At 43.9% G+C, this 27,939-nt stretch overlaps 1 protein-coding gene across 3 annotated transcripts in view; it reads left to right on the top strand.

Moving 5' to 3' along the window:
• The first annotated feature begins 250 nt into the window (after nt 1-250).
• Nucleotides 251-27,939, top strand: part of DBT (dihydrolipoamide branched chain transacylase E2) — a 48,372-nt gene continuing 20,683 nt past the window's right edge. The window contains exons 1-4 of one of the 3 annotated variants that reach the window (XM_056106539.1): nt 251-318; nt 8,488-8,611; nt 15,294-15,369; nt 25,817-25,998. In XM_056106539.1, coding sequence (XP_055962514.1) covers nt 268-318; nt 8,488-8,611; nt 15,294-15,369; nt 25,817-25,998 — 433 coding nt within the window. In that variant the 5' untranslated portion in view covers nt 251-267. Of the gene's footprint in view, nt 319-7,536; nt 7,617-8,487; nt 8,612-15,293; nt 15,370-25,816; nt 25,999-27,939 lie in introns of those variants that run through there. The other 2 variants (XM_056106540.1, XM_056106542.1) reach the window with 2 other exon arrangements.

Below are 27,939 nucleotides of genomic sequence, written 5' to 3'. Positions count from 1 at the left end.
CCAACTTTGTCCCTGAAACGAAACTTCTGTGCCCTCCTGCCCACTTTCTGCCCCCCTCCGGAAAGCTCGATTTTCCGTCCCGCTGGGCTGGCCACCCCCTGGGGCTTATCGCAGGCCCCGCCCCGCTCCCTGATTGGCTGTCCGGTGGGAGGCTCGTTCCCCCGCTCGCCATTGGCCGCCCCGGGGGAGGCGCGTTTCCAGGCTCGCGATTGGCCGCCCCGCGGAGGCGACTCTCGGCCGCCGGGCCGCGGTCATTTCCGGGCTAAGATGGCTGCAGTGCGTGTGCTGAGGACCTGGAGCAAGAATGCGGGGCGGCTGGTGAGTCGGTCCGAGCAGGGTGAGGCGGGGCGGGAGCGACACAGTCCGAGGCGCGCTGGCCGAGACGCGTGGCGCGGCCCTCCGAGCGCTGCGCGTGCAGGGCGGGAGGGATGGAGACGCGCGGTGACATGTGCCAGCGAAGGACAGAGAGGGTGGCCAGCTGGGGGCCGGAGCCGCCTCCGCTCACCTGAGGACGCGGCTGCGGCGACCGGGATGCCCTCGCGCCCCTGCACCCCCCGGGTGCCCCGCTGTGCCCGGGCACCGGTGGATGCGCGCTCCGGGCAGAGGCACATTCTCATTCAGCATTTAGTGACCCTTACCCAAGTTTTCCAAACGCTGATACCTTTGCCCCCTAAGTTGGGGGAGAATCTACCATCTAGGGAAGGGGCCAGGCGAGAGCACCCGTCTCGGCCTCCCAGGCACGGGCGGATCCACTCTTGGGGCCTCCCCTTCTCTCCTGGCATCACTCTTCTTCCAAGCCGCCTTTTGCATCACCGCCTTTGCGACCTTCTCCCACCTTCTTTCTCCCTTGCGATTACCCCCATTCACACAGGGACATCAACCCAGCGATCGTGCTGCGTCCTGTTTGCAGGTTTTCTTCCAAGGTCCCCTTCTTCCCAGGTTCTTGCTGCAGTGACCTATAAGTGGCCTTATAACCCACCCCACCCCCCCCCACCTGCTAGTGAAGTAAAACAGTTTTTATTTACAGAAGTTAGAGGAGTGTGAGAGAAACTGTTCATGAGAGATCATGGGAGGACCATAGTACGTGGGTCGTCGGGCAAGTGCATGGGCTCACCCAGGTTGGGTCCTCCATAGCCCATATGGTCCCCCAGGCCCCACCAGGAGTGAGCCCTGAGCACTACCTGGTGTCTCCTCCTCCCCCATTCCCTAAAAAGAAGAGAAAAGGGGCTTCTCCTGAGTGGAAAAAGCCCTTAAAAACCCTGTAAGAGACTACTCCGTGCCAGGTACTGTGCTCTATGTACCAGGTACTCTGATAAGCCTTAGGGATGAAGATATGAGTAAGGTAGACACCACCCTTATCCTCAAGGGGGAGAGGCAGAGATTGAACAAGAAATTACAGCACAGTAAGAAAAGTGCAGGATGGAATAAGTGCATGGATACTGGAAACCAGGATGGGGTCTTGGAGGCAAAGAAGAGTTACTAGATGATTCCCCATAATTTCACCTTCACACCTTTCTGGGTATTGACCCTCTTTTTTTGGTCTGTGGTAGGGGTTTGGGCCACCCAGCTGTGCTCAGGGCTTACTCCTGGTTCTGGGCTCAGGGGACCATACATGGTGCCAAGAATTGAATCTGGCTGAGCTGTGAGTAAGTGCTCTATCAAGTGCGGGAGAAACTACGGGCTCCTTGACCTCCTTTTGAAAGCTCTTCATCCTCAACCTCTTTTTTTTTTTTTCTGTTTGTTTCTTGGGCCACACCCAGTGGTGCCTAGGGCTTACTCCCAATTCTCACTCCGGCATCATTCCTGGTGGGGTTCAGGGGTCCATATGGGGGTGCCAGGGATTGGACCTGGGTCAGCAGTGTGCAAGGCAGTCACCCTATCAGCTGTCTGATGGCTCCGCTCTGCCCCTCATCCTTGACTTCCGATACTCAACACTAACACTAACGTCTAAAATTCTTCATTCATCTTTGGTTACTTCCTCCCAACCTCTTCTCCACTGATTTTGTTCTTTTGGTGCTTAGGAGGCCCTAGGCCCCCTCCCAGCCATTCTCTGCCAACCAGATGGCAGTTCACTGTGGTGCTTCTTAGTCCTGAGAGACAGTGGATCACCCAGGCCACTCCAGCAGTGCATGCCAAGTGCCAGTGGATGGAACAGGTATTATCCATGTGCACACCATGTGCTCTATTAGCCCCGTACTCTCTCCCGGACTTGTCCAGCTTGTTGCGGGTGTTTCTGGGGCTAGAGCGATAGCACAGCGGGTAGGGCATTTGCCTTGTACGTGGCTGTCCCTGTTTCCATTCCCAGCATCTCATATGGTCCCCTGAGCACTGCCGGAGTAATTCCTAAGTGTATGACCCAGGAGTAACCCCTGTGCATCACCGGGTGTGACCCAAAAAGAAAAAAAAATTTTAAATGTGGGTGTTTCTAAGTTGCACATAGCCCCACGATGATTCCCAGAAATCACTCTTGAGCACAGAGCCCAGAGTAATCCCTGGCTTACCTTACCCATTGTTCTTGGTGGGGCAGGGGACTCACCCTCTGTGCTCAGGGGCCTGATATTCGAACCACTATCAGTTGGATGCAAGGCAAGTGCCTTATTTTCTTTTTTTGATTGTTGTTTTGGGTCACACCCGGTGTTGCTCAGGGCTTACTCCTTGCTCTGTGTTCAGAGTTCACTCCCGGTGATGCTCCAAGGACCAACCACATGGGGTGCTGGGGATCAAACCAGTTTGGCAGTGGCAAGGCAAACACTTTACAAATTAGGGGGCTGGAGCTATAGCACAGCGGGTAGGGTGTTTGCCTTGCATGCGGCTGAACCGGGTTCGAGTCCCAGCATCTCGTATGCCTGAGCACCGTCAGGAGTAATTCCTGAGTGCAGAGCCAGGAGTAACCCCTGTGCTTCGCCAGGTGTGACCCAAAAGGCAAACAAACAAAAAACAAATTATTGTTCTGGTCCAAGTGCCTTAATTTCTGTACCATCTCTCTGGCCTTTACTTTTTAAAAAATTTACTTGGCAAAATATGCATATAGCCATTCTATATAAAGATTTCTATATGGAGCACATCTTGTATGTCTCATTTACTATTATTATATTGAATGCAATGGAACATAGTGTCTTGTGCATAGTTTTGAATGGATAAATTCTCTTGAAAGTTGATTTACTTAAAAAAAAAAACTTAGTTATCGCTATATGATGATTCCCAAAGTTTTCCCGAATCCCAGCCAGATGTACCCATCTAGACCCATCTTTCTCTTACTGTCCTGGAAAGCTCCAGATTATACTAGGTGTGTATTAGATGATTTCCAGCTAGAAGTAGTAGTAGCCCAACCAAGCCATAGGAAATTTAAGTCACCGTGTATCCAAAGTATCCCAAAGTTAGAGGACAGCTGGCATTGACTGATTCAGTGACTCATCATTCTCAGGGTTGTAATTTATGTCACTTGGCTTGTCCCTTATGGTCAGAGGAGGGCTGCTTCAGTTTCTTCATGTTCAAGGCAGGAAGGAGTCAAGAAGAGTACCAGCCAGACCAATTGCTAAAACCAGTGGCTGAAATCATGTTTGATGTCCCCAGCAAATACGAAACTTAGAAGAGCTAGACTGTAGCCTTCTCTCTGCTGTACAGACTCTAGGCTCCAAAACATAATTCCTCAAACCGTTTCTCCTGATATGAGCCTATAAATGACTCTGAATCTAGGCACAGCGCCCCAGCTGCAGATCTGCTGGCTCATCCTTAATGACTTTCTGACTTGCATCTTGGGCCTCCCCAGCCCATGGCTCTGCAGTATAACCAGGGCAGTGTATAAAGTAAGACACAATTCTGAGAATCTCATTTCCTTAAAATAGCACTCAGAAAAATAGCCAAAATCCAGTTATCTGGAACCCTCCAACTTCTCAAGCCTCCTTTAGTGACAAAAGTTCTTCGTCCTGGGCCAGAGAGATAGTATAGAAGATAGTGAGGCGCTTATTTGCCTTGCACATAGTTGTGATGGCCGGGACTGTGATTCAAATCCCTGCATCGCACATAGCCCCACGATGATTGCCAGAAATCACTCTTGAGCACAGAGCCCAGAGTAATCCCTGAGCCCTGCATGTATGGAACTCTCTCCCCAGTTTCTTTTAAAAATAAATATATACAGTCATTTTTTTAAAATGGTTGAGACTGAAGAGATTAAGTCTCGAGGTTAAGGTGCTTGCCCTGCACATGGCCAACCCTACTTCAGATCTCCAGCACTATATGTGGTATCTGAGCCCCACCAGGAATGATCTCTGAGCACAGAGCAGGACTAAGTCCTGAGCACCTACAAAGAACAACAGAAATGCTGTGAATCCTAATCTCTGCTCTGATGCTTCCTTCACGATTACTCAGCTCTATTAGAACTATCTTCAATAAATTCAGTTAATGGGGCACATTGTACTCTCTTTTGATTTCAGACCTTTGCACATATATTTCTTGTTTTAAAGTCTCTTGCGTTACACTCTTATGGCCTGATCTGGGACACACCTACTAATCCCTGAATCACTCCTACTCCTCCTTCACATCTGCAAGTTCACATCCTCCGAGTACATTTTTCTGTAGCACTTCTTATTTCCCGTCATCACTTGGTTGCATGTCTTTATCTTTCATCGTGTGGATTCATTCTATACAAGAAAGAACTGCGTGTATTTTCTTATCCCTAGTTTCTGGGACACATTACATTTCTCATTAAATGTTTGTTGAATTGCTCATTAAAAATTCTGTTTGAGGGCCTGAAAAGATAGTATGGAGGTTATCACATGCCTTGCATGCAGCTGATCTTAGTTCAGTCCCCAACACCACATAGTCTCCCAAGCACCACTGGGAATAACCCCTGAATACCACTGTGTGTGTGTGTGTGTATGTGTGTGCGCACACACGCATGGGGGGTGAAGGGTAGCTTTCCTAGCTTTAAAATTGTCTTCTGTTAATTTTTTTACTTCTCTATCTGTTTTAATCCTTCCATTTAGGGCTTACTTTTGGCTCTGTGCTCAGGGATCATTCCTGGCGAGGCACCCCACCATTTGGGGTGCCTGGGGATTGAACCCAGGTTGGCTGCACACAAGGCAAGCACCGGCCCTGTCTGTTGCTTTCTTATGTTTCTAATATTATCTTAAGGGACTAGCTTAGTTAAGGAACTAGTTTTTCTAACAGACTTCTCCATGATTTACCTGTTAGATCTAATCGGACTAGATTGAATTCCTAATCCCTGTTTTTTTAAAAAAAATAATTCATAGGTGTATGAGTTCAATTTTTTGTCATCAATAATTTGGTCCTTGAATTTCAGGTTGCTCCCTTTTGTAAATTTTATGAAGTCAAACCAGGCTGCTCAGGCTGTGGCATACACGCTAACCAAGCTGGCCGCAAACTCCTTTGTGCTATCTCCTCTGCCTTAAAAGCACATTATTACACGTTAATTACTTATGTCTGTTATGAAGACCCTGCTCAAACCTTCCTCCAAGAAACCTTCCTAGGTCAGGTCAATCTTTAAAAAGATACACAATTTAATGCCTTATTAACTATACTTATTAAAAAGTTTATAGAGTGTGGAGCTGGAGAGATAGTACAGTGGCTAAGGCCACTTGCCTTGTGCACAGCTGATTCTCAGCATCCCATGTGGTTCCCCGAGCACCATTAGGAGTAATGAGGGCAGAATCAGGTGTATCCCTGAGCATTGTTGGGTGTGCCCCCCCCCCCAAACAGAAACAAATCAGAAATTTAGAGTGCAGACTCGAGAGTGAATGTGTATGTGTAATGTGTGTTTATTATTACAACTAGTTGTGAAGTCTCTGAAAGCAGGGATTTTTTTCCCTCCTGATAGCAATAGGATTTGATACCAAGAGTCTGGGCTTTGGAGTCATGTTTATTCAGCTTCAGAGCTGAGTTTTTTCCATTCATTTGCTGTGTGACCTTGTACAAGTTCCTTCTAGTTTTTCTTTGTGTTAAAGTAATTGTGAGATATAAAGAGAACAATGCTTGTAAGTCCTTCAAAGTACATAGTAAAATCTTACTATGAGAACATAGTAAAATCTTTTTTGATAAATGTTAAGCTTGGAAATTTGTCTTTCTTACATTAATAGCTCCTCAATAAAAGTTGAAGGTAGGATCTTCTAGTAGTTGAATTTCTCTGCAGAGGTTTTAAAAATAGAAACTCTTTAAGTCAGTATAAAGCTATCGAATTTACAGTCTCATTAAATGTTCTTAATTTTTCTTCCTGAGAAAGCAGAGGCTGATTTACCCTTTAAAGTTTCTTGTTGACCCAGAGCCAGGGTTGAAGGAGTTGAAGGAGTTGAAGGAGAAAGAAAGGGCAAAGAAAACCGGGTTGTTTGCAGGAGAGAATTTTTTCACCCTTCGTTAAGTTTGAAGCTGTCAATTTCAGTCATTAGAGTGAACTTCGTGTTTTCTAAATGTTAACATCAATAAAAATAAAATATAGATATTGTAAAGATTTGTGACTTTTGGATCATCTCTTACCATACATTGAGGATGCATGTTTAAGATCACGTATGTTGTAGGAAAGGAATCTTTAGCTTTACTTTGCGTGTAGGAATAAGTAACGGGCTCAGGGACATCTTCCTGGCTCGATGGACTGGAGCACACACGTCACTCCCCAAACCAGGGTTCGATCCCCAGCACCATGAGGTTCCCTAGAGGGTTGCAAGCAGTTCTCTGACAGAGATGCTCCCCCCCCCACAGGGTGTGGCCCCAAACAAAAACATACAAAACAGAGATGAGGAACAACTTAGAAATGAACGTGAACAACATGTGAGTTTTAACGTGTTAGTCCTGTCAGCCAACCCATGTATTGGTTTTTACATTATTTGCTGTCAGCAAAGAAAAGAAATTTGTCTGTTTATGGGCCACGCTGGATAGTGCTCAAGGGGGGGTCTACTGGTGGGGTCCGGGACTGAAACCCAATTTTCCTCTTGCAAAGCGTGTGCTCAGCCCTTTTAGCTATCTCTCTGGCCCCCATTACTAAGTATAATTTTAATTAGAATCAGAATCACTGATTATAACAGGACTTTAGTATAAAACATAACGTGGATTATGGCATAAGTTTTCACTGCGGGTGGGTTAGGCCATACCTGGTGGTGCTTGGGTTAGTTACTGGCTCTTACTCAGGGATCTCTCCTGGTAGGCCTAGAGGACCCTGTGGGGTTCCAGGGATTAAGCCCTGGTCACTGCGTGCAAGGCCCTACCCACTGTACTCTCTTTCCACTCCCCCCACCAGGCTTTCCATTTTAAGACCTAGTCACTAAATTACAAACTACACAGTGATCAAAGAACAGCTTCCCCCGCCCCCAAGGCCCCTTGCACACTTGGTTAAAGTATCACACTTGGCCACAGTCGCACACTTTGTGGGCAGGACATAACAAACAGCAGTGCCACAGTGATTGCACTCGTCCTGTAGGCCACTGCCAGGGATGGAAGCCTTGGCCTCGTGGCCAGGCAGGCCAGGGCTCACCCAGGAGCCACCCCGAGCCCTGGGTTGACTTCTGAAAGTCATCACTCCCTGCTCAGGGTACTTTGGCATATACCTTGGCCTCCTGCGTGTAAAGCCAGCACTCAGCCTGAGGAGCCCTCTCTCCTGTCCCTGTGTGGTAAGTTTTATAGCCATGTTTCGCCTTTTGTTTTTGGCTCACGTTTTAGTGCTCACATCTGGTTCAGTGCTGGGAGTGGGGTAGGGACAGTGCTTCTGCATGTAAAGCAGCTGCTCCAGCACTTGACCTGTTTCCTCAGCCCTTGAGTTCCTTATTAGTTTATTTCAGTAACCCTTTAATGACTCAAGTGTACCTACAAGCTGCTGTGCTTATCAGGTGTGAAGACATTGTTAAAATTACTTTCATAAGGATAGGACTGGGAAGGTAGAACTTGGCTTGCCCATAGCAGACCCGGGTTCCATCCTGGCACCCCATATGGTTCCCTAAAGCACCATTGGGTGTGTCCCAAAAGCAAATAAATAAAAATGAATTAAATCACTTTCATAAGGAAACAATAAACTCATGAATAATCTGACACTGAGATATAATTATACTAAATAAGAACCACGGAATGTTTTCTGTGAGATATGGTTTGGATACTTCAGCTTTCTCAAAAACAAATACTGAGGGCGCTGGAGTGATAGTGTAATGACTAGGGTGCCTGCCTTATGCGCAATTGACCTGGGTTTGTTCCCTGGCACCCAGTAGGGTCCCCTGAACCCCTCCAGAAGTGAGGGAGGCTGCTAGAGCACAGAGTCAGGAGCAAGCCCTGAGTGTGCCTCAGAACCCCCCAAACAAACGGACAATAGTAACAATATTGAAGAAATAATCAGCCATATACATGTTATTGATACCAAATGTTCTGATTTGGGGCTTAAATAATACAGTTGTTTATATTGACATGATTGTTCTGTGTTGTGAATCAATTCTGCATTTACCTGCTGAGATACATATTAAGGTAATTTATAAAACTTTATTTTCTCATCTCCAGATTTGCATTCACTACTTCCAAGCACGTAGTAATATTCATATTTTGAAGCCGAAGTATGTGTGTTTCTTTGGTTATCCTTCACTCAAGTATAGTCATCCACGTCGGTTGCTGCAAACAACGGCTGGTAAGTAAAATCTCAAAACTATCAGTTTAAAATGATTTTTATAAAGAAATCTTGTTTTGGGGCTAGAGCGATAGCACAGTGGGTAGGGCGTCTGCCTTGCATGCAGCCAACCCGGGTTCGATTCCCAGCATCCCGTATGGTCCCCTGAGCACCGCCGGGAGTAATTCCTGAGTGCATGAGCCAGGAGTAACCCCTGAGCATCTCCGGGTGTGACCCAAAAAGCAAAAAAAAAAAGAAAACTTGTTTTGTATCTTACTTCGAACCAAGTACTTTTTGTTCAAGAAATTGGAGATTTACCAAAAGTAAAAAAAAAAAAGCCTTTTTATTTTTAGCCTGCCTGTCCTTACCCTCCCCTGATCTATTCCTTTATCTTGTTTTCTTTGCACCCTATTTTGCACCCAATGGTACTTACGTCTGTGTTACATTTGGCCCTGTGTTCATTTACCCGACTTGCCTAAGTGCAGTGTTCAGCATTGGCACTGTTCCCTGGTCGACATTGTGTCCTGTGCCTGCTGTATTATAGTTTGACAGATGAGGCATTTAAGATGTCACCTTGGGGTGAGGTGACAGAATCAGCCTGAGGTACTCTCAGTAGAAAGGTCCCTGACTACCTTTCCCCCGTATTTTCTATTCTCTATAAAGAACTTGAAACTTTATCAGATTGATCAAGGGTGTTTTTTTTTTAAATTGAATCACCGTGAGATATAGTTACAAAGCTTTCATGTTTGAGTTTCAGTCATACAATGATTGAACACCCATCCCTGCACCAGTGTACATTCTCCACCACCAGTGTCCCCAGTATCCCTTCCTACCCCCATACCACTCCTCCCCCTGCCTCTGGCAGACAGTTTCCCCATCATGTTTGGTCCTTCATCTACTTTCAGCACACATTTCCCATCTCAGATGATCCTTCCAACCATCATTAACTTAGTGATCCCTTCTCTATTCCAGTTGCCTTCTCCCCCAGCTCATGAGGGAGGCTGCCAATGGCCCCTGTGTCTACTGTCCTTGGTATTAGTCTCATATTATGTTATTGTATATTCTACAAATGAGTGCAGTCATTCTATGTCTATCCCTCTCTTTCTGATTCATTTCACTTAACATAATACTCTCCATGATCATCCACTTATAAGCAAATTCATGATTTCATCTTTTTTAACAGCTGCATAGTGTTCTATTGTGTAGATATACCAAAGTTTCTTTAACCAGTCATCTGTTCTTGGGCACTCTGGTTGTTTCCAGATTCTGGCTATTATGAACAGTGCAGCAATGAACATACAGTTGCAGACGTCATTTCTACTGTGCTTTTTTGCACCCTTGTGATATATTCCCAGAAGTGGTATTGTGGGGTCATACGCAAGCTCAATTTCTAGTGTTTTAAGGAATGCCTTATTGTTTTCCAAAAAGCATTCCCACCAACAATGAAAGAGTCCCTTTTTCCCCACATCCATGCCAGCACTGAATGTTCTTGTTCTTTTTGATGTGTGCCAGTCTCTGCAAACATGTTTTCTTTTTATTTATTTATTTATTTATTTATTTTTTAATTAGTGAAGCACCCATGAGGTACAGTTGTAGATTTACAAATCTTTGTGCTTGGGTTTCGGTCATACAATGATCAAATACCCATCCCTCCACCAGTGCCCATTTTCCACCACCATGAATAATATCCCCCCCCCCCCCACTCTGCCTCTGTGGCAGGGCATTCCCCTTTGTTCTCTCTCTCCTTTTGGGTGTTGTGGTCTGCAGAAGAGGCATTGAGTGGCAAACATGTTCAGTCCATAGTCTACTTTCAGGTTTCTTCCAGTTTCTGGCTATTGTAAAGAGTGCTGCAATGAACAAACAAGTGCAGATGTCACTTCGACTATACATTTTTACCTCTCTGGGATATATTCCCAGGAGTGGTATTGCTGGGTCAAATGGGAGCTCAATTTCTAATTTTTTGAGAATCGTCCATACTGTTTTCCAGAAGGGCTGAACCAGTCGGCATTCCCACCAACAGTGAAGGAGTGTCCCTTTCTCTCCACATCCGCGCCAGCATTGGTTGCTTTTGTTCTTTTGAATGTGACCCACATCCACCCCCCCCCAAAGAAAGTGATTACCAAGATTTGTTATTTATTTATATTTGTTGGGGAGTGGGGGGAGGTTAGGCCACACATAGCAATATAGCAGTGCTTAGGGATTACTCCTGGCTCTGCACTGGAGTTCTGGCAGGGCTTGGGAGACCATATGGGGTACCAGGCATTGAACCTAGGTCAACTGTGTGCAAGGCAAGTGCCTTACCCGCTGTACTATTACAAAGATAGTGAGTCCATACTTAATTTTCTCTTCTGTAGTAGTCTTGTTTTTTTCTACCACCCCTTACCCAGCCAGTAAGACTTCTGCTCAGTTAACTGTTACTAAAAAACACCCAACACACACATGCACACATACACTCCTTAGTGGATTTAAACTACAGTGATTTATAATTTCTCAAAATTCTGGGAATTGACTGAGTAGTTCATCTGCTGGTTCTCTCTTGCCTCACTACATGCCTGTATTCTGCTAAGATCATCTGGACTGAAAAATCTAAAATGTTCTCACTCTGCTGGCAGCTGCTGCTCTCTTTTTATCTGGAACATCTTACTTCACTGGCAGATGGTCTGTCTCATCTTCCACCAGACTAGATCAGCTTCTTTACATGGGAATCTCAAGGCAGCATTTCAGGAGGAAGTAGGTAGGAGCTGCAAGATCTTTTTCAGCCTGAGAGTTTCACAACTTTTCTAGTGCTATGTCCTGTGTTCACGCAAGTCATAGTTCAGTGCGTTTAAGTGGTGGTGAAATAGATACTACCTCATATGGAGGCAACTGTACAAAACCAATGACTTTATTTCACATCTGGCTACTGCAACCGCCTTGCCTCATCATGACACACTATGGTTTTTAAAAACTAGGTTGATTTCTTGCCCTATATTCTATCTTTTTCCATAGAGAACTGTTGATGGTTCTCCAGGCTATCTCTTTATGAAGATATAGTCATGTTCTGAACATACTGATCCTTGTGTAATGTTACTGTATGTAAAGGTGCCATAGTATTTACTTGCTATTTCTTTGCTTTCTTAGTTTTAGTTCTTCATTCTACCTCCTTAATAAGTATACTTTTATTGGTAGTGGGGCAGAGGCATGGGAGGGGTTTGTTCCTCACTTGGCAATACTCGGGATTAATCCTGACTATTCCGGGAGACTTTTTGTGGGCTTAGGTGTTTGGGGGTGGGAGCATTATATGTTATGAGGGATTGAACCAAGTTGGCCGAATGCAAAGCAAAAACCTAAACCCTGTGTTCTTCTCTCCAACTTTTTTTTTTTTTTTTGGCTTTTTGGGTCACACCCGGCGATGCTCAGGGGTTACTCCTGGTTCTGCACTCAGGAATCACTCCTGGCGGTGCTCAGGGGACCATATGGAATGCTGGGAATCGAACCCGGGTTGCCTGCATGCAAGGCAAACGCCCTACCCGCTGTGCTATCACTCCAGCCCCTCTCCAACCTTTTGATGACCATTCTCTGTGTACCTTTTCTCTGTAAAAATCTTATCTTTTGATAAGTCTTTCTATTTTCTCAGGGAAACCAGTCTTAAAACTAGAATTAATTGTTGAGTTAAAGATTTGGATTCTTAATATTAAGTAGCAAATGTTCAGGGCTTACTCCTGACTCTGTGCTCAGGGATCATTCCTTGTGGTGCTTGGGAGTCTGTATGTGGTGCCTGGGATTTAACCCAGGTCAGCAGTGTTTGAGGCCAACACCTTAACCCACTGTACTATCTCTCTGACCCCATTTTTTTTCAAAGGTTTCAGTTAATACTGTAAGCAACAGTGTCGGGGAGGATTGAGAAGAAACAATACCTACATGTAAAAATGATGGGGTCAGAAGGATAGTACAGCGGGTAAAGCATTTGCCTTGCGTGCAACTGACCTGGGTTTGATCCCTGACACCCCGTGTGGTTCCCTAAGGCTTGCCAGGAGTGATTCCTGAGGCAGAGCCAGGGGTAACCTCTGAGCATTGCTGGAGCAATAGTAGAGTGGATAGGACGCATGCCTATGCACTCAGCTGACCTGGGTTTGGTCCCTGGCACCCCATATGGTGCCCCAAGCACCGCTAGGAGTGAATCTTGAGTGAAGAGCCAAGAATAAACCCTGAGGACCTTCAGGGTTGTGGCCAAAACACAAACAAAATTATTTGGAGGCTCGAGAGATAACTTAAAAGACTTTGCATGCAACAGCCCCTTGTTCAAAATCTGGCACCATATAGTCCCCTGATCATAACTGGAAGTGACCCCTGAACTGTAAGTTTTAACCCAGAAAGGGAGAAAGGGACATTATTTTATATTTTGCAAATACTAACTCATATTAAAGAAAAAAATACATGGCTGGGGAGTAGCTCAGTGACAGAACTTGTCCTTGGTACGTATAAGGCCCTAAGTTAAGTCTCTGGGACCACCACTTCCTTCCCTGACAAAGAAAATGTTACTGTCTTCACCTACTTGTGTATTTTATAAGCAGTTTTGAATAATTACAGTCTAAAATTAGATGAGCAGTCTTCAATCTATTTAGAACTTTTTGTTCACTTAGAAAAAGAGGTGGGGGCAGAGCAACAATACAGAGGGTAGTGCATTTGCATCGCATGCAGCCAACCTGCGTTTGAATCCCAACGCCCCATGTGTTCCCCTGAGTATTGCCAGGAGTGATTCTTGATTATAGAGCCAGGAGTAAGGCCTAAGCATAACCAGGTGTGGCCACAAAATCAAAACAAATAAATATATAAATAAAACCTCATTCAATGGAAGGGCTTTCTAGGCTCTTATTTCTTAATTTTTTTTTTTTTATGTAGGAGTACTGCTATTTATTCAGCCACTGATCAGCTGATTGAATTGGGCATGAACTCCACCTTACTTTTTTTTTTCATTTTTTTTTATAATTTTATTTATTGAATCACCATGAGAGCAGTTACAAAGCTTTCAGGACTAAGTCTCGGTCATACAATGAAACACCCGTCCCTTCACCAGTACCCATTCTCCACCCCCAACAACCCCAGTATACCCCCATCCCACACCCAGCCCCTACCTGTGGGGCAGATGATTTCCACATTACTCTCTCTCTACTTTGAGCACATTCAATATTTTGACACCAGACCCACCATTATTATTTGAGATTTTACCCCAACACTCAGATCTGCTGAAAAGGCAACAGTAGACAATTTGTTTTCTATTGCTGGTTATCAATAACATATGATGTCACGTGGCTGCAGTAGTGGCTGCACGATTTTAAAATTCCGAAATTTTAACACTTAAGTCTGGAGGGATTTCTGCCAAAAGCCACTGGGTTCCGAGATTTGCTCCTTAGTCTCTGGGATCATGGCCGTTAAGCAGCTTGATCAGGAGCCAGAAAGGCCGTTCATGGGTGATGACTTGGGGTCTTGTTGGGGTGGGGAGGACAGACCCGGCTCCACCCCCATCCCATGAGGCCCAGAATGTCTCGTCACTGTGGGCCCAAGCCTGACTGTCCAATGGCCTCTGGAGGATGACGGCCACTGATCCGCTAGGGGGAAGCAGGCAGAGGGACAACACCCTTTACCCCCTGGGGTGGCCCAGCAACAGCAACCTACTGAGTGGTCCGGAAACATTTCTGACAAAAGCCACTGGGTTTTGAGATTTGTTTCTGAGTCTCTGGGATCATGGCCCTTAAGCAGCTTGATCAGGAACCAGAGAGTCCGTTTGTGGGCGATGACTTGGGGTCTTGTTGGGACGGGGAGGACAGGACTGGCTCCACCCCCATCCTGTGAGGCCCACCAAGTTTCGTCACTGCGGGCCCAAGCCTGACTGTCCAGTGGCCTCTGGAGGATGGCCGCCACCAGGCCAACAGGGGGAAAAGGCCAAGGCACAAAACCTATTCCCTCCTGGCTTGGCCCAGCACCGGTAACCCACTTCAGGGACCGGATGCATTTCTGCCAAAAACTGCTGGGTTTCAAGATTGGTTTCTGAGTCTCTAGATCATGGCCATTAAGCAGTTCAATCAGGAACCAGAGAGGCCATGCCTCCAGTTATATAGCTGAGCCGGAGGTGGCTTGTGGGTGTGTTTCCCACATACCTAACTTTTGGCCGTTTACTTTCTTGGTAAATTTTGCCCCAAGTTTTTGGGGTCTGGCCAAAAGCACAGGAGCAATTTTGGGGTTTCTGGAAGTCTGAAGGTGCCATCCAGCTGCTGATGCACTCGCCTCACAGGTACAGATTGACCTGCTGGCAGCACCATACCCCCATCTTAATTTTTTTTATGGGAACTTTATTTTACAGTCTTTTTGTTTGTTTTCTGTGGTATTTGGGGGATATCCTGCCTCTGTGCTCCCAGGGGTGCTTGGGGTGCCATGTGGTACTAGGGATAGAATGTGAACCTCCTACATAAAAGCATACATTGAGCTATCTCTTTGGTCCCAAGAATACTATTTTTGTTGAAAAACACAAGTTCTGTGGCAGTGCCAATAGGTCTGTGTCAGTAAATATTTAATATGTTGGTTATGTTTTTTCAAAATTATTAAATGCTTTTTAATCTATAAAGTAGAATTATTTATGCCTCTGTGAATATTTTCTAATTTTATATGTAAAAGTATGGATCATGCATTATATTTTCAACATGATTTTTTCTTATTTGTTTTGAAGCTCTGCAGGGACAGATTGTTCAATTCAAACTCTCAGACATTGGAGAAGGGATTAGAGAAGTAACTGTTAAAGAATGGTAAGTTATCCTGAACTTTTGTTAAGTAAACATAAAAATAATTATGTACAAGTGGCTAAGATCTATTTAAATTGGGAAAGTTCTTTGTATACACATAATATTGTTTTAAAGGTAAAACTAGTGGTGTTGATAATATACTGGAAACACGATTCATTATATATCATGAAATTTTATCCTATGAAAAGTATTAAGAATTTTTCTCCTTTTCAGAAAGATTCCTTTCAGTGGCCCAGGTGATTGTACAGGAGTTATGGTGCTTGTCTTGCATGTAGCCAGCCCTGGTCAGTCCCTTGCACTGTGTCTGGTCCCCTGAGCACTTCCAGGAGTTATCCCTGAGCACAGAGCCAGAAACAACAAGCTCTGAACACAGCCAGGTGTAGCCCCCAAACCAAAGAAATTAAAAAAAAAAAAACCCAAAAAACCCCAAACAACAAATCATTCCATTGACTACCCTCCCTCACTTCAGCTTAAGAAAAAAAGAGAGAAAAATAAATGACTAAAATATGTTCAGTTGAGATGTCCTGTATTATGAGTAGCATCTAGTGTGTAAACACAGAACCTCTTTCCAAATTGTTTATATATTTTTTATTGTAGCATATGTTATGATTGAACATAGGGCCTCACCCAATGCAAGGCAAATGCTCTACCACTGTACTGCATTCTCGCTCTCCCAAACTATTTAAAAATCACCCTGTAGTGTGAACTTTCTTTCTGGAAAATGATTCCATTCAAATGCAAGTATAGGACCAGGGAGAGCGCTCGAAGTGCTGGAGTACAGAGTCCTCCCTGTGGAGGTGAGGTTCCTGAGAGGATATGATCCCCTGGATCATGACACACCTTTAGCAACGTTCCCACCTGGTCCAACAGAACAAAGAATTGCAAGTGCAATGGACTCACCATTACAATATCTATATATTTAGAAAAGGTTATACCAAAAGATGAAAATCGACTGGGCCAGAGTGATGGTACATGGCACTTGCCTTGCTCATGGCCAACCCGGGTTTGATCATTGGCATCCCAGACAATGAGCTTTACTGAAAGTGATCCCTGAGCAAAGGGAAGCAGTCAGCCCTCAGCATCTCCTGGTGGCCCAAAAACAATCAAACAGAAAAACAGAAGAACCAAAGGACTTGAATCAAAAATAACTTTTAAATAGGTTTAAAAATGTTCAGAAAAGGTCTTGGAACATAAGAAAAACCCTTCCACTGCCTTAGCTATTTTTTTTCTTCATGCTTTCTTTGAATTTTGGGGGAAAGGATGCAATAATCTAGGGTATTTAAATGATTTCGTGGGGGTAGGAGTGCCGTTGATTGAAACCAGAGGAACTCACACATGGAAGGTATGTTGTGCTACTGTTGAGTCACATATCTGACCTGTTTAATTATTATTATTTTTTTAATGTAGGAGGACTGCGATTTAATCAGCCACTGATTAAGTTGACTGACGTGGGCATGAACTCCACGTTACTGTTTTTTTTTTTTTTAGTTTTTTATTGAATATCCATGAGGTAGACCATTACAAAGCTGTTCATGATTGTGTTTCAGTTATACAATGACCCAACACCCATCCCTCCACCAGTGCACATTTTCCACCACCAGTGTCTCCCGGTTCCCTCCCACCATCCTCCAACACCCCACCTCCCACCCCCAGTCTCCCTCTATGGCAGGCACTTTTTTCTTTCTCTCTCTTTCTCCTTTTCCTTTTGTGCATTATGGTTTGTGATAATAAGTAGTGATAATAAGTTTGTAATAAGTAGTCATCATGTTTGTTCACAGCATTCAGTTATTTTTATCGGGACAGTAAAGCTGGAGTAGCTTTTAATTGGGTGGCAGCTTTGGGGTGTGGATGTGGCTGCTGAAGCTTCCGGAAATACAGGGAGGTGGGAGAAGGTAGCCCAACCCAACCCCAAGAAAGCCTGGAGCTTTCAGTCACAAAGACCTGCAAATCTGAATTTTCAACAGATCATATCTCCATGAGGTTTGTCCCGAGATGGTGGAGTCTGACCTGTTTAATTTTTAAGAGTTTCCAAAAGTAACAGATAAATAAGATTCTCTTTCACTGTGATTTCATACTGTTGAGGATCACCCCGCTATTTTTCCCAGTCTTGGGGCCACACCCAGGCACCGGTGCTCAGGAGTTGCGCCTGGCTCTGCACTGAGGAATCTCTCCTGGTGAGGCGAGGGTACCAAATGGGATTCTGGGAACCGAACCCAGGTCGGCCCTACCCCCTCTGGCCCTCCATTGAAGATCCTTCTAAGAATTGGTTCGTCTCCCCTGAACATTGTTTTTCTGGAGTTCTAGTATCAGTACTTTTTAAGTTAGAAGAGAACTTTAGTAACACAGATGAACCATACAGCGAGGTGTGCAGAGCCGGAGCAGAGGCAGGAGTAAGCTCAGCATGTTGCTGGGTATGTACTTTAGAAAACAAATCAGAGAAGCTGGACTGAGGTGTATGCATTGTACAGGTGATGCACTTGGCGTGGACTTCGTGGGCTTTTGTCTCCATGTGTGGCATTATGAGTAACAGTCTGCTCCCTCACAAAGGTTATTGAAAGCATCAAGTGTAATAAAGAGAGCATACATTTTGAATCTACGAAGTAATGTGTACAGCTGTTACCAATTTTCCAAAACGTTATTTTCCTTTTTCCAAAACCAACCCCGTGATTTGTTTGTCTTTAAGTTTTTGCCACACCTGCCGTGCTTGAAGGCGCCTCCCACCTCTCTGCCTGGGGGTTCTTGGGGGAAGGGGACCTGGTAGAGCCGGGGATCAAACCTGGGCCTGACTCAGAAGTCTGCACTCAGACTTCCTTTGAGTGCTTGTTCTACTGTCCTGCTTTACTTTCCTTATTGTAGGGGAGTGGTGTTGGGTGGAATCCAGGACCTCACCGACGTCAGTGATGTACATGAAGCCACATTTCTGACTCTGAGGCTACTCTCTTTTTGATTTCAGAATATTTTTATTTATTTATTTTTAATTTTTTATTTTATTAAAAAGCCTGGATTTACAAAGTTACAGAAAGTTGGGATTTAGGCGTACAATATACAGACACCAATCCCATCACCAGTGTCAACTTCCTTTTGCCAGTGTTATCACATGTGCTCTCCCTCCTCCCCATCTGATACTTCGTCAGGCACATTTCAAAGTTCTGTGGCTGTAATTTGGATCTCATGTTTTCAGTGTTTTTGATTTTGTGCTTCGGAGCTATACCACTCTCCCGCATATTAGGTATAACAGGTCTGACTCTTGTTCCCTTGTTACTTCCCTTTCAGAATATTTTTAAACAGTTATTTGGGGGGTTTGTGGGGAGAATGATCATATAGTGGGCAGGGTGTTTACCTTGCAAATAGCCAACCCGGGTTGGATCCCCAGCATCCCTTCTGGTCCCCCAAGCATCACCAGGAGTAATTCCTGAGTGCATGAGCCAGGAATAACCCCTGAGCATCGCCAGGTGTGGCCCCCAAACAAAACCAAAACTTTTTTGTTGTTTTTTTTTTTTGTTTTGGTGCCACACAGAGCAGTGTTCCTGGGTTATTCCAGGCTTGGTTCTTGGGGTCTTCTGCTCAGAGCAGGGGATTAAACCCAGGCCTCTTGGATGCAAAGCATGTGCTCCAGCTTTTTGAGCCCATCTCTGGTCTCTTCTCCTTTTTTGTATTTGAAACATCATGATTTACACTTGTATTTTTTTGCTCATTTGTTTTTGGTTTGGGGCCGTACCTAGCTGTGCTCAAGTATTGTGCTCAGGGACTGCTTCGAAGTTGTGCACAACTTCTGCCTCTGCGACTCAGAGATGACTCCTGGAAGACTCAGGGACCATAGGGGGTACCTAGGATCAAACTCATTTCAACTGCATGCAAGGTCAACTGCAAGGGCCCTACCAACTGTATCATCTCTCCAGCTATTGTAATACTATTCATGTTAAGGTTTCATGTATACAACATCCTTCTTTTCCACTTTCCTCTAGAGATCTACTTCCTTCCACCATTGTCTTAGAACCTTCCCAATCACCCCAACTCTGGTAAATTTAGTTCAGCCACCCAGGTCTCAGGTTCTATTGTCCTTTAATAGTACTATAATTTCTGTCTCTCATTTATTCTCTAGATCTGTCTGAATGGTGTGGGGCTTTTCAGGCTCTTGAAAAAGATCATTTCACCCTAAATGATTCTTTAAATGAATCATTTGATTTATTTTTTTCAGAAGTCCTTTAAGAAATTAAAAAAAAAATTGTAGTTTTCTTTCTAACATAGTTTCTATAAATCGGAATTTTGAAAAAAATTGTCTTGTTGCATTTGGTAAAATACTAAAAAGCATAATTTAACAGAAGTCACTCTGTTGGTATGAGACAGTTAATACCTTACCCTTTCTTAGTATTTACAGAAGAAAATATATGACGATCAATGGTAAATAAACTTAAGTTTTAAAAAGTATTTGACAGAGTTCTAAACAATTCTTTATGTGCTTTTGGATCTTATATATACTTTTGTATTAAAGTCCTTTGTCCATAACTAGTCCAATTACTCCAGCTCTTTTACTCTTTGCATACTGCCTTTAACCTTTTTTTTTTTTTTGCTTTTTGGGTCACACCCAGTGATGCACAGGGGTTACTCCTGACTCATGCACTCAGGAATTACTCCTGGTGGTGCTTGGGGGAACCATATGGGATGCTGGGAATTGAATCCGGTCAGCAAACGCCCTACCCACTGTGTTATTGCTCCAGCCCCCTTCTACTTCCAATCTATTTGTGTCTTAATTTAAAGAATGTCACTTACAATATAGGATGTAAGGTTCTGTCTTGCATGCAGGTCATCCTGGTTTTCTCCCCAGAACCACATGTTTCCCTGAACAGAATTGAAAGTAGTCCCCAAGCACTGTCAGATGGGTTTCTCCACCCTCACCCCAAAGGGATATAGATAACATATAGTTCGATTATTTGGGCCTGGACTAATAGTTCAGCTGGTAAGTTGTTTGCCTCGCACACTGCTGACCTGCATTCCGTCATCGGTACCCCATTTGATCTCCTGACCACACCAGGAGTGATCCTTGAATTCAGAGCCAAGAGTCAGCACTAAGCACCGCCAAATATGGCCCCAAAACAAAAAAGCAAACCAAAAAATATATAGTTGCATTATTTAATTTTTTTTTAATTTGTTTGTTTGGGGGCCCGCACTGATTGTGTTCAGTGCTTACTGGCTTTGTGCTCAAGAATTACTCCTGGCAGTACACGGGGACCATATGTGGTCCCTAGGATTGAACTCAAGTTGACCATATGCAAGGCAAGTGCCCTGTGAACCATACTATCTCTTTGGCCCACTAGTTGGATAATTTTTAAAGTGCTTTCTGATAATCTCTGCCTTTTTATCGTAGTATTTAAACCACTTATATTTAGTGTAGTTACAAATGAGGTAAGATTTTGTATTTGTTTTCTGCATATTTCACGCGGTTTCTATTGGATTATTCTTCTACAGCAGCCTTCTTTTGTGTAAAAACAGATGCTTCCCCCCACCCCTTTTTTTCCCTACTTTTGGGCACACTTAGTGGCACTCACTGTTCAGTCCTGGCAGTGCTCATGGGGCCTTCTGTGGTGCCAGGGATTAAATAGGGATTGACTACATGCAAGTCAAATGCCTTAATCCCTGTACTATTTTTCTAACTTCAAACATATACTGAAATGAAATATGCCATTTAATCTCCTTGATATATGTGTGTGTGTGTGTGTATGTGTGTGTGTGTGTGTGTGTGTGTGTGTGTGTGTATGGGCTGGAGCGATAGCACAGTGGGTAGGATGTTTGCCTTGCATGCAGCCAACATGGCCGACCCGAGTTCGATTCCTCCACCCCTCTCGGAGAGCCCGGCAAGCTACCGAGAGTATCTCGCCCGCACGACAGAGCCTGGCAAGTTTCCTGTGACGTATTCGAGATGCCAAACACAGTAACAACAAAGTCTCCAATGGAGATGTTACTGGGCCCGCTTGAGCAAATCGGTGAACAATGGGAGGACCGTGACCGTGTGTGTGTGTGTGTGTGTGTGTGTGTGTGTGTGTGTGTGTGTGTATCTTTTGTTTTGGTGTTTTTTGTTCCCACTGGTATACACAGACTATTCCTCTCCTAAGCTCAGAGGAGTACTCCTGGTGGTGCAGGGAATCAGCTACATGCAAGCCATATATCTGAGTCTTAACTTATATTTTTTTGTAGTTTTTGTGGCGTTGGAGATTGAACACAGGCAGAGTTCACATTCATACATGCAGGGCTGAGGTTATTTTTTCACTAGTTGTCCAAGGATTATAGTTGATTTATCAATCTAAGGCAACTTATTTTTTTCCTTTTTTCTTCTATTTAATAAATTCATTTATTTTTAATTGAATCATTATGAGATGCACAGTTATAGAGCTGTTCATGGTTGGGTTCCAGTCATACAATATTTCAGCACCCGTCCCTCCATCAGTGTGCATTTCCCACTACCATTGTTCTCAGTTTTCCTCCTGTGCACCCCCATTCTGCTCACCCTATCTCTATGGCAAGCTCTTTCCTTCTCTCTCTCTCTCTCTCTCTCTCTCTCTCATTTTGGGGTTTGTTCTTTTATTTTCAGCACACAGTTCTTTTTTTTTTTTTGCATTTTGGGTCACACCCAGCAATGCTGAGGGGTTACTCCTGGCTCTGCACTCAGGAATCCTGGCAGTGCTGGGGGACCAAATGGGATGCCGGGGATTGAACCTTGGTCAGTCGCATGCAAGGCAAACACCCTACCTGCTGTACTATCGCTCCAGCCCAGCACATAGTTCTTATTCAGAGTGATCATTTCGAACTCACTTAGTCATAGTGGACCTTTCTCTATCCCAACTGCCTTTTCCCCAGAACTTGGGGCAGGTTCCAATCATGGACCAATCCTCCTGGCCATTGTGTTTACTATCGCTGGGTCTTAGTCTCATATTATGTTTTTTCATATCCCACAAATGAGTGGAATCATTCTGTCTGTCCCTCTCCTTTTGACTCATTTCAATCAGCATGATACTCTTCATACCCATCCATTTATAAGCTAATTTCATAACTTCATTTTTCCTAACAGCTGTGTAGTATTCCGTTGTGTAGATGTTCCATAGTTTCTTTAACCAATCATCTGTTCTTGGGCTCTTGGGTTGTTTCCAGATTTTGGCTATTGTGAATAGAACTATCTATTCAGATATATATCACTGGAGTAATAGCACAACAGGTAGGGCGTTTGCCTTGCACATGGCCGACCTGGTGGGCCCAGGTTCGATTCCTCCGCCCCTTTCAGAGAGCCAGGCGAGCTACTGAGAGTATCTTGCCCACACGGCACAGCCTGGCAAGCAAGTGATGTATTTGATATGCCAAACACAGTAACAACAAGTTTCACAATGGAGACCTTACTGGGCCACTCAAGCAAATCAATGAACAATGGGAGGACAGTGACAGAAATGGTGAATAGAGCCTAGATAACATAGAAGTGCAGATGGCATTTCTTTTGTGTGTTTTTGGGCCTCAGGATATATTCCCAGGAGTGGTATTCTTGGGTCTTATGAAAGCTCAATTTCCAGTTTTTTTGTTTGTTTGTTTGGTTTTTTTTTTTTTTTTTTTGCTTTTTGGGTCACACCCGGCAATGCACAGGGGTTACTCCTGGCTCTTCACTTAGGAATCACCCCTGACAGTGCTCAGGGGACCATATGGGATGCTGGGAATCGAACTCAGGTCGGCAGCGTGCAAGGCAAACGTCCTACCCGCTGTGCAGTTGCTCCAGCCCCGATTTCCAGTTTTTTGAGGAATGTCCACATTGTTTTCCAAAAGGGCTGGACCAGTCAGCATTCCCACCCACAATGAAGGAGAGTCCTTTTCTCTCTGCATCTGTGCCAGCACTGGTTACTTTTGTTCCTTTGGATGTGTGCTAGTCTCTATGGCTTGAGATGATATCTCATTGTTTTGATTAGCATCTCCCTGATGACTAGTAGTGTAGAACATTTTTTATGTGTCTTTTAGCCATTTGTATTTCTTCTTTGAGGAAGCAGTGTATTATTTTGTTTTGTTTTTGTTTTTGTTCTTTTGGGCCATACCATGTTTTGCTCTGGGTTTTCTTCTGGTGGTTGTACTCAGGGGACCATATGTGGCCAGGATTTGGACCAGGACTGGCTTCATGCAGGGCAAGCTCTTATACTACTCTTATACTTCCCCTCTAGCCCCCTAAGACAGTGTAATTTTAACACCAATGGAGTTTCAATTGTATATAAAAACTTTTGCTTTGTTTGGGGATATACTCGGCAATACTCAGGGGTTATTCCCACTCAGGAATCACTCCTAGCGGTGCTGAGGAAACCATAAGACTTGTTGGAGATCAAACCCAGGTTGGTACATGCCAACTACCCTGCTGACTGTACTCTCACTCCAACCCCCCAAATGCATACATGTTTTTCTTATACTTACTTTGTAGTTACCTTGACTGATAGATTTGGTTTGGGGCCATGCCCAGCTGGTACTCAGGATCTATTCCTGGCTTCATGCCCAGGAGCATGTTGGTACCTTGGGTTACCATATGCAGTGCCGGATATTGAACTGGGCTCCGCTTACCTCCTGTACTGTTTTGCCAACTCCTACTGATAGATTTTTACTTATTAAATAAATAAAATAATTGTTCACAAACACAGGTCAGCTAGGCCTCTCCAGCCAGTACTGAATGGGAAGCCAGCTGTGTTGGGGGTCAGTTCAGGGCCTCACGTGCTCTGCCATTGGAGCCAAATGCCTGGCCCTTGCTGATACTGTTTATTACTCCATGTGAGTTCTGTTTCTGTCTAATGTCCTGTGTTTCACCTGAAGGGCTTCTTTTGGTACTTCTTGGCCGGGCAGGTGTACTTATCACTGAGTTTCTTATTTATCTGGGAATGTATTCACTTTGGCCTTTTTTTTCTTTTTCTTTTTTTTTTTAAATTTATTTATTTATTGAATCACTGTGGGAAAGGTTACAAAGCTTTCAGGTTTAGGTCTCAGTCATGCAAATATCAAACGCATTTCCCTTTACCAATACTTATTTTTTACCATGAAGAACCCCAATAAGACCCCACCCCCCACCCCTCCCAGTCCCTGTGAGGCAGATGAATTCTAGTTAACACTCTATCTGCTTTGATTAGATTCATTGTTTCATTAAAAAATTCACCACTATTATTTAGAGTTTACCCCCCCGCCCAAATCAGACATGCTGAAAAAGCATTGTGAAGTAATTTGCTTTCTACAGCTGGGTTCAAGAATTAAATGTTGGTTTTGGATTTCTGCTATTTTACTTATTGACCCTGGAAGTATTTCTACTGAAAGTCAGATAGTTCAGAAATTGGTTTCTGTGCTCTGGAGTCGTGGCCGTGCTGGAGAGCCGCTCGTGGGGGGCAACTGGTGGCCTCGGTAGGGTGTGAAGGGCGGGCCAAAACGCCCCCCTTCCCATGAGGTTTTAGTCGCCCCAACACCCCCGGCTCATACCTGCTGTCCACAAGGCTCCCATGCGGCCGCCATCTTTCTTTCCAGGGAGGAGGGCGGAAGGGAGCAACACCCTTTCCCCTCCGGGCAGACATGATGGCCTGGATTACATCAGAGATTCAGAAATTTTTAGTTAATTGCTATAGAATGTCCTTTGGTGTACCAACAGGGAACAAATTCCGAGCTAGTACTTCCTGACATCTAACACCACAACACAAAAACATTAATTCAAAAAATATATATGTAAACGTGTGTCCACTACAGTGCTTAGGACAATAGCTAGGACATGGAAGCAATCTAAATGTCAAATGACAGATGAATGGATTGGGAAAAAAAGTTGTGATATATATATATATATGTGTGTGTGTGTGTGTGTGTGTGTGTGTGTGTGTGTGTGTATGTATATATCCAGATATATATATATCCAATATATATACATATATATATCTGTATATATACACACAGAATGGTATACTGGTTGGCTGTAAGAAAAGATAGAATTTTGTAGTTCACTGCAACTTGGATGGAACTGGAAGATATGTATCAAGTGAACTAAGTCAGAGGGAGGAAAACAAATATCGGACGATCTCACTCACCTATAAGTTATGGAAAGACCCAGCAATGGAATAGATAATATCAAAAATGACAAACACTTGGCCTTGGATCAACAGTTACTGGACAAAACTGATTCTGTAACAGAAGGGAGGAAGGGGAGAGGTGAATGAAGATAAGACCAGAGGTGATAAAGGGGCAGAGGTGAAGGGTCACAGGCACGTTGGGGTCTGGGGGTGTGCAGCAACTTTGTCATTTTACTATGTACCATTGTAACCACTTTACCTAAACCATCATTAGGAAAAAAAATAAAAATAATAAATTCTGGGCTAGATGAATTTTGATCTAATCCAGTGTGATCTTTTCATTGTCAGGATGATCTTTACTTATACTTGTTGATATAAAAGTTTTTTGTGTCTTTTTCTTTTAGGTATATAAAAGAAGGAGATACAGTGTCTCAGTTTGATAGCATCTGTGAAGTTCAAAGTGATAAAGCTTCTGTTACTATCACTAGTCGTTATGACGGAGTCATTAGAAAACTCTATTATAATGTAGACGATATTGCCTATGTGGGGAAGCCATTAGTAGACATAGAAACGGAAGCTTTAAAAGGTACTGTAAATACGTTCGTGTGTTTTACCAAGTCCTTCGCTACTGTCCTTTTGTCATTGGGTAGCAATGAGAAGGAATGTTTTACTCAGTACTGTGTAGGATTGGATTGGAGGGATTAGCCCTGAAGTCAGGACAAAAGAAAAGAGTCTGTGCAATGAATGACAGTAGTTTTTTGGGAATGGGGGAGGAAGGGGCTTGGACCACCCCTGACAGTGCTCAGGGATTACTCCTAGCAGTGTATCAGCAACCCAGTGTGATGCCAGGGATTGAATCAGTGTTGGCTACATGCAAGGCAAGCACCTTAACCCCCGTACTATCTCCTGAACTCTGAATAATTGGTATCATCTTAAAAACATGTATAGGAACATTTCATTTATCTGGAGGCCTGTATTTTCTGGAAACCCTAGAATTCAAAGAAGCATCAAACTCTCTGGAGAATTAAATACACAGGCCTTGAACAGTGAACACTAATAACAAAAGTTGGAGTTTACAAAGGTTAACTCCAACACTTCGATTATTCTGTGTTAGCAAACAATCCACTGTGTTGGTAACAGTCAAGAAGAGTAAATTTGAAGAAAAATAAAAGAGAAAAAAAGGATGAAAAATGAAGAGCTCAGCATTCTGGTTTGGTTTTTATTTCTGTTTTTGTTTTATTGGGCCACACTTGGCAGTGCTCAGGGGTTACTCCTGGCTCTGCATTCAGGAGGTAACTCTGGGCTTGCTCTGGGGACTATATATGGGATGCCGGGAATTGAACCCAGATTGGCCTCATGCAAGGGAAACGCCTTCTCCACTGTCCTATGGTTCTGGTCTAGGAGTTCAGCATTCTGAAGAAGCATCAACCATAGGACTGACTTACAAGCAGTAGATGTCCTGTCAAAAGAGAATTCATCTTAAGACTATTATGAAGAAAAAATAAGTAATGGACAGTCCCTGGGATGAGAGACACCTGCCTCTCTACCTGAGAATTTCCTTTTTATTGTGATACACCAAACTTACGTCATTTAGGAAACAGCTGGGGAGCATGATATTTTATTATAGAGACTGGAGCTGGCTCAGCAGGGTAGAGTGCAGGGTGTATACAGGGTGCCTGGGCTTGGTCCCTGGCACCTCACAGTTCCCCAACCAATGCTGGGAATGAGCCCCAACATTGAAACAAGACTAAACCTGTAGTCCGCTGAAATAAAGATCTCAACAGTGTGATTTTGAAATCTAGAAGGACTATAAATTACATAGTACATGGACTGTGTTGACTTCCGTTCTGCCATCTGTTCAGTAGTAATAATGAATATTAATTATTGAAGATCATCATCCCCATACTTCACCATTTACAAAATGTTTCATCACTTTTCCTTTTTTTGTGAGATAGTCCAACTTCACAATTTATAAAATGTTTCATCAATTTTCCTTTTTTGTGAGATCGTCCAACTTCACAGAGAGAAAAAACTAAAGCAACCTAGAGAAGTAGGATTATTCACCCAATGTCAGGGACGGAGCTCAATTTAGAGCCCTGATGTTTGCAGCCTTGGTCCATGGTCCTTTCCTCTGTGGCATCTTCCATTTAAAGGCTGGGTGGTGGCATACTAGAGTCTCCCTATTACTTAATTGCCATTATTATAAAAGCAAGGCATGAGCTTAGTAGAACGTTAGAAAATGAAGAAACCAAACATAGGAAATTGCCACTCTTAACATTCACGTATCTCTTTTCAGGCCTTTTAAAAAGTACATATAGAGAAATAGGTGACTGTTTATTTTGATTTTTTGTTCTGCAGCTACACTTGGCAGAGCTCATGGCTTTTCCCTGGCTCTGCATTTAGTGTTTACTTTTTCCAGTAGTCAAGGGACCCATTTGTCATTCCGGGGATTGAGCCTAGGCTGGTGTCATGCAAGACAAGTGACCAACTTGCTATACTATTGTTCCCCAGATTGTTTATTTTTTAC

Source organism: Sorex fumeus, unplaced genomic scaffold (assembly GCF_029834395.1).
Source record: "Sorex fumeus unplaced genomic scaffold, SorFum_2.1 ptg000131l, whole genome shotgun sequence".
Lineage (NCBI taxonomy): Eukaryota > Metazoa > Chordata > Mammalia > Eulipotyphla > Soricidae > Sorex > Sorex fumeus.
The sequence above is the reverse complement of the archived record's forward strand: the minus strand, read 5'-3'. Positions and strand labels throughout refer to the sequence as shown.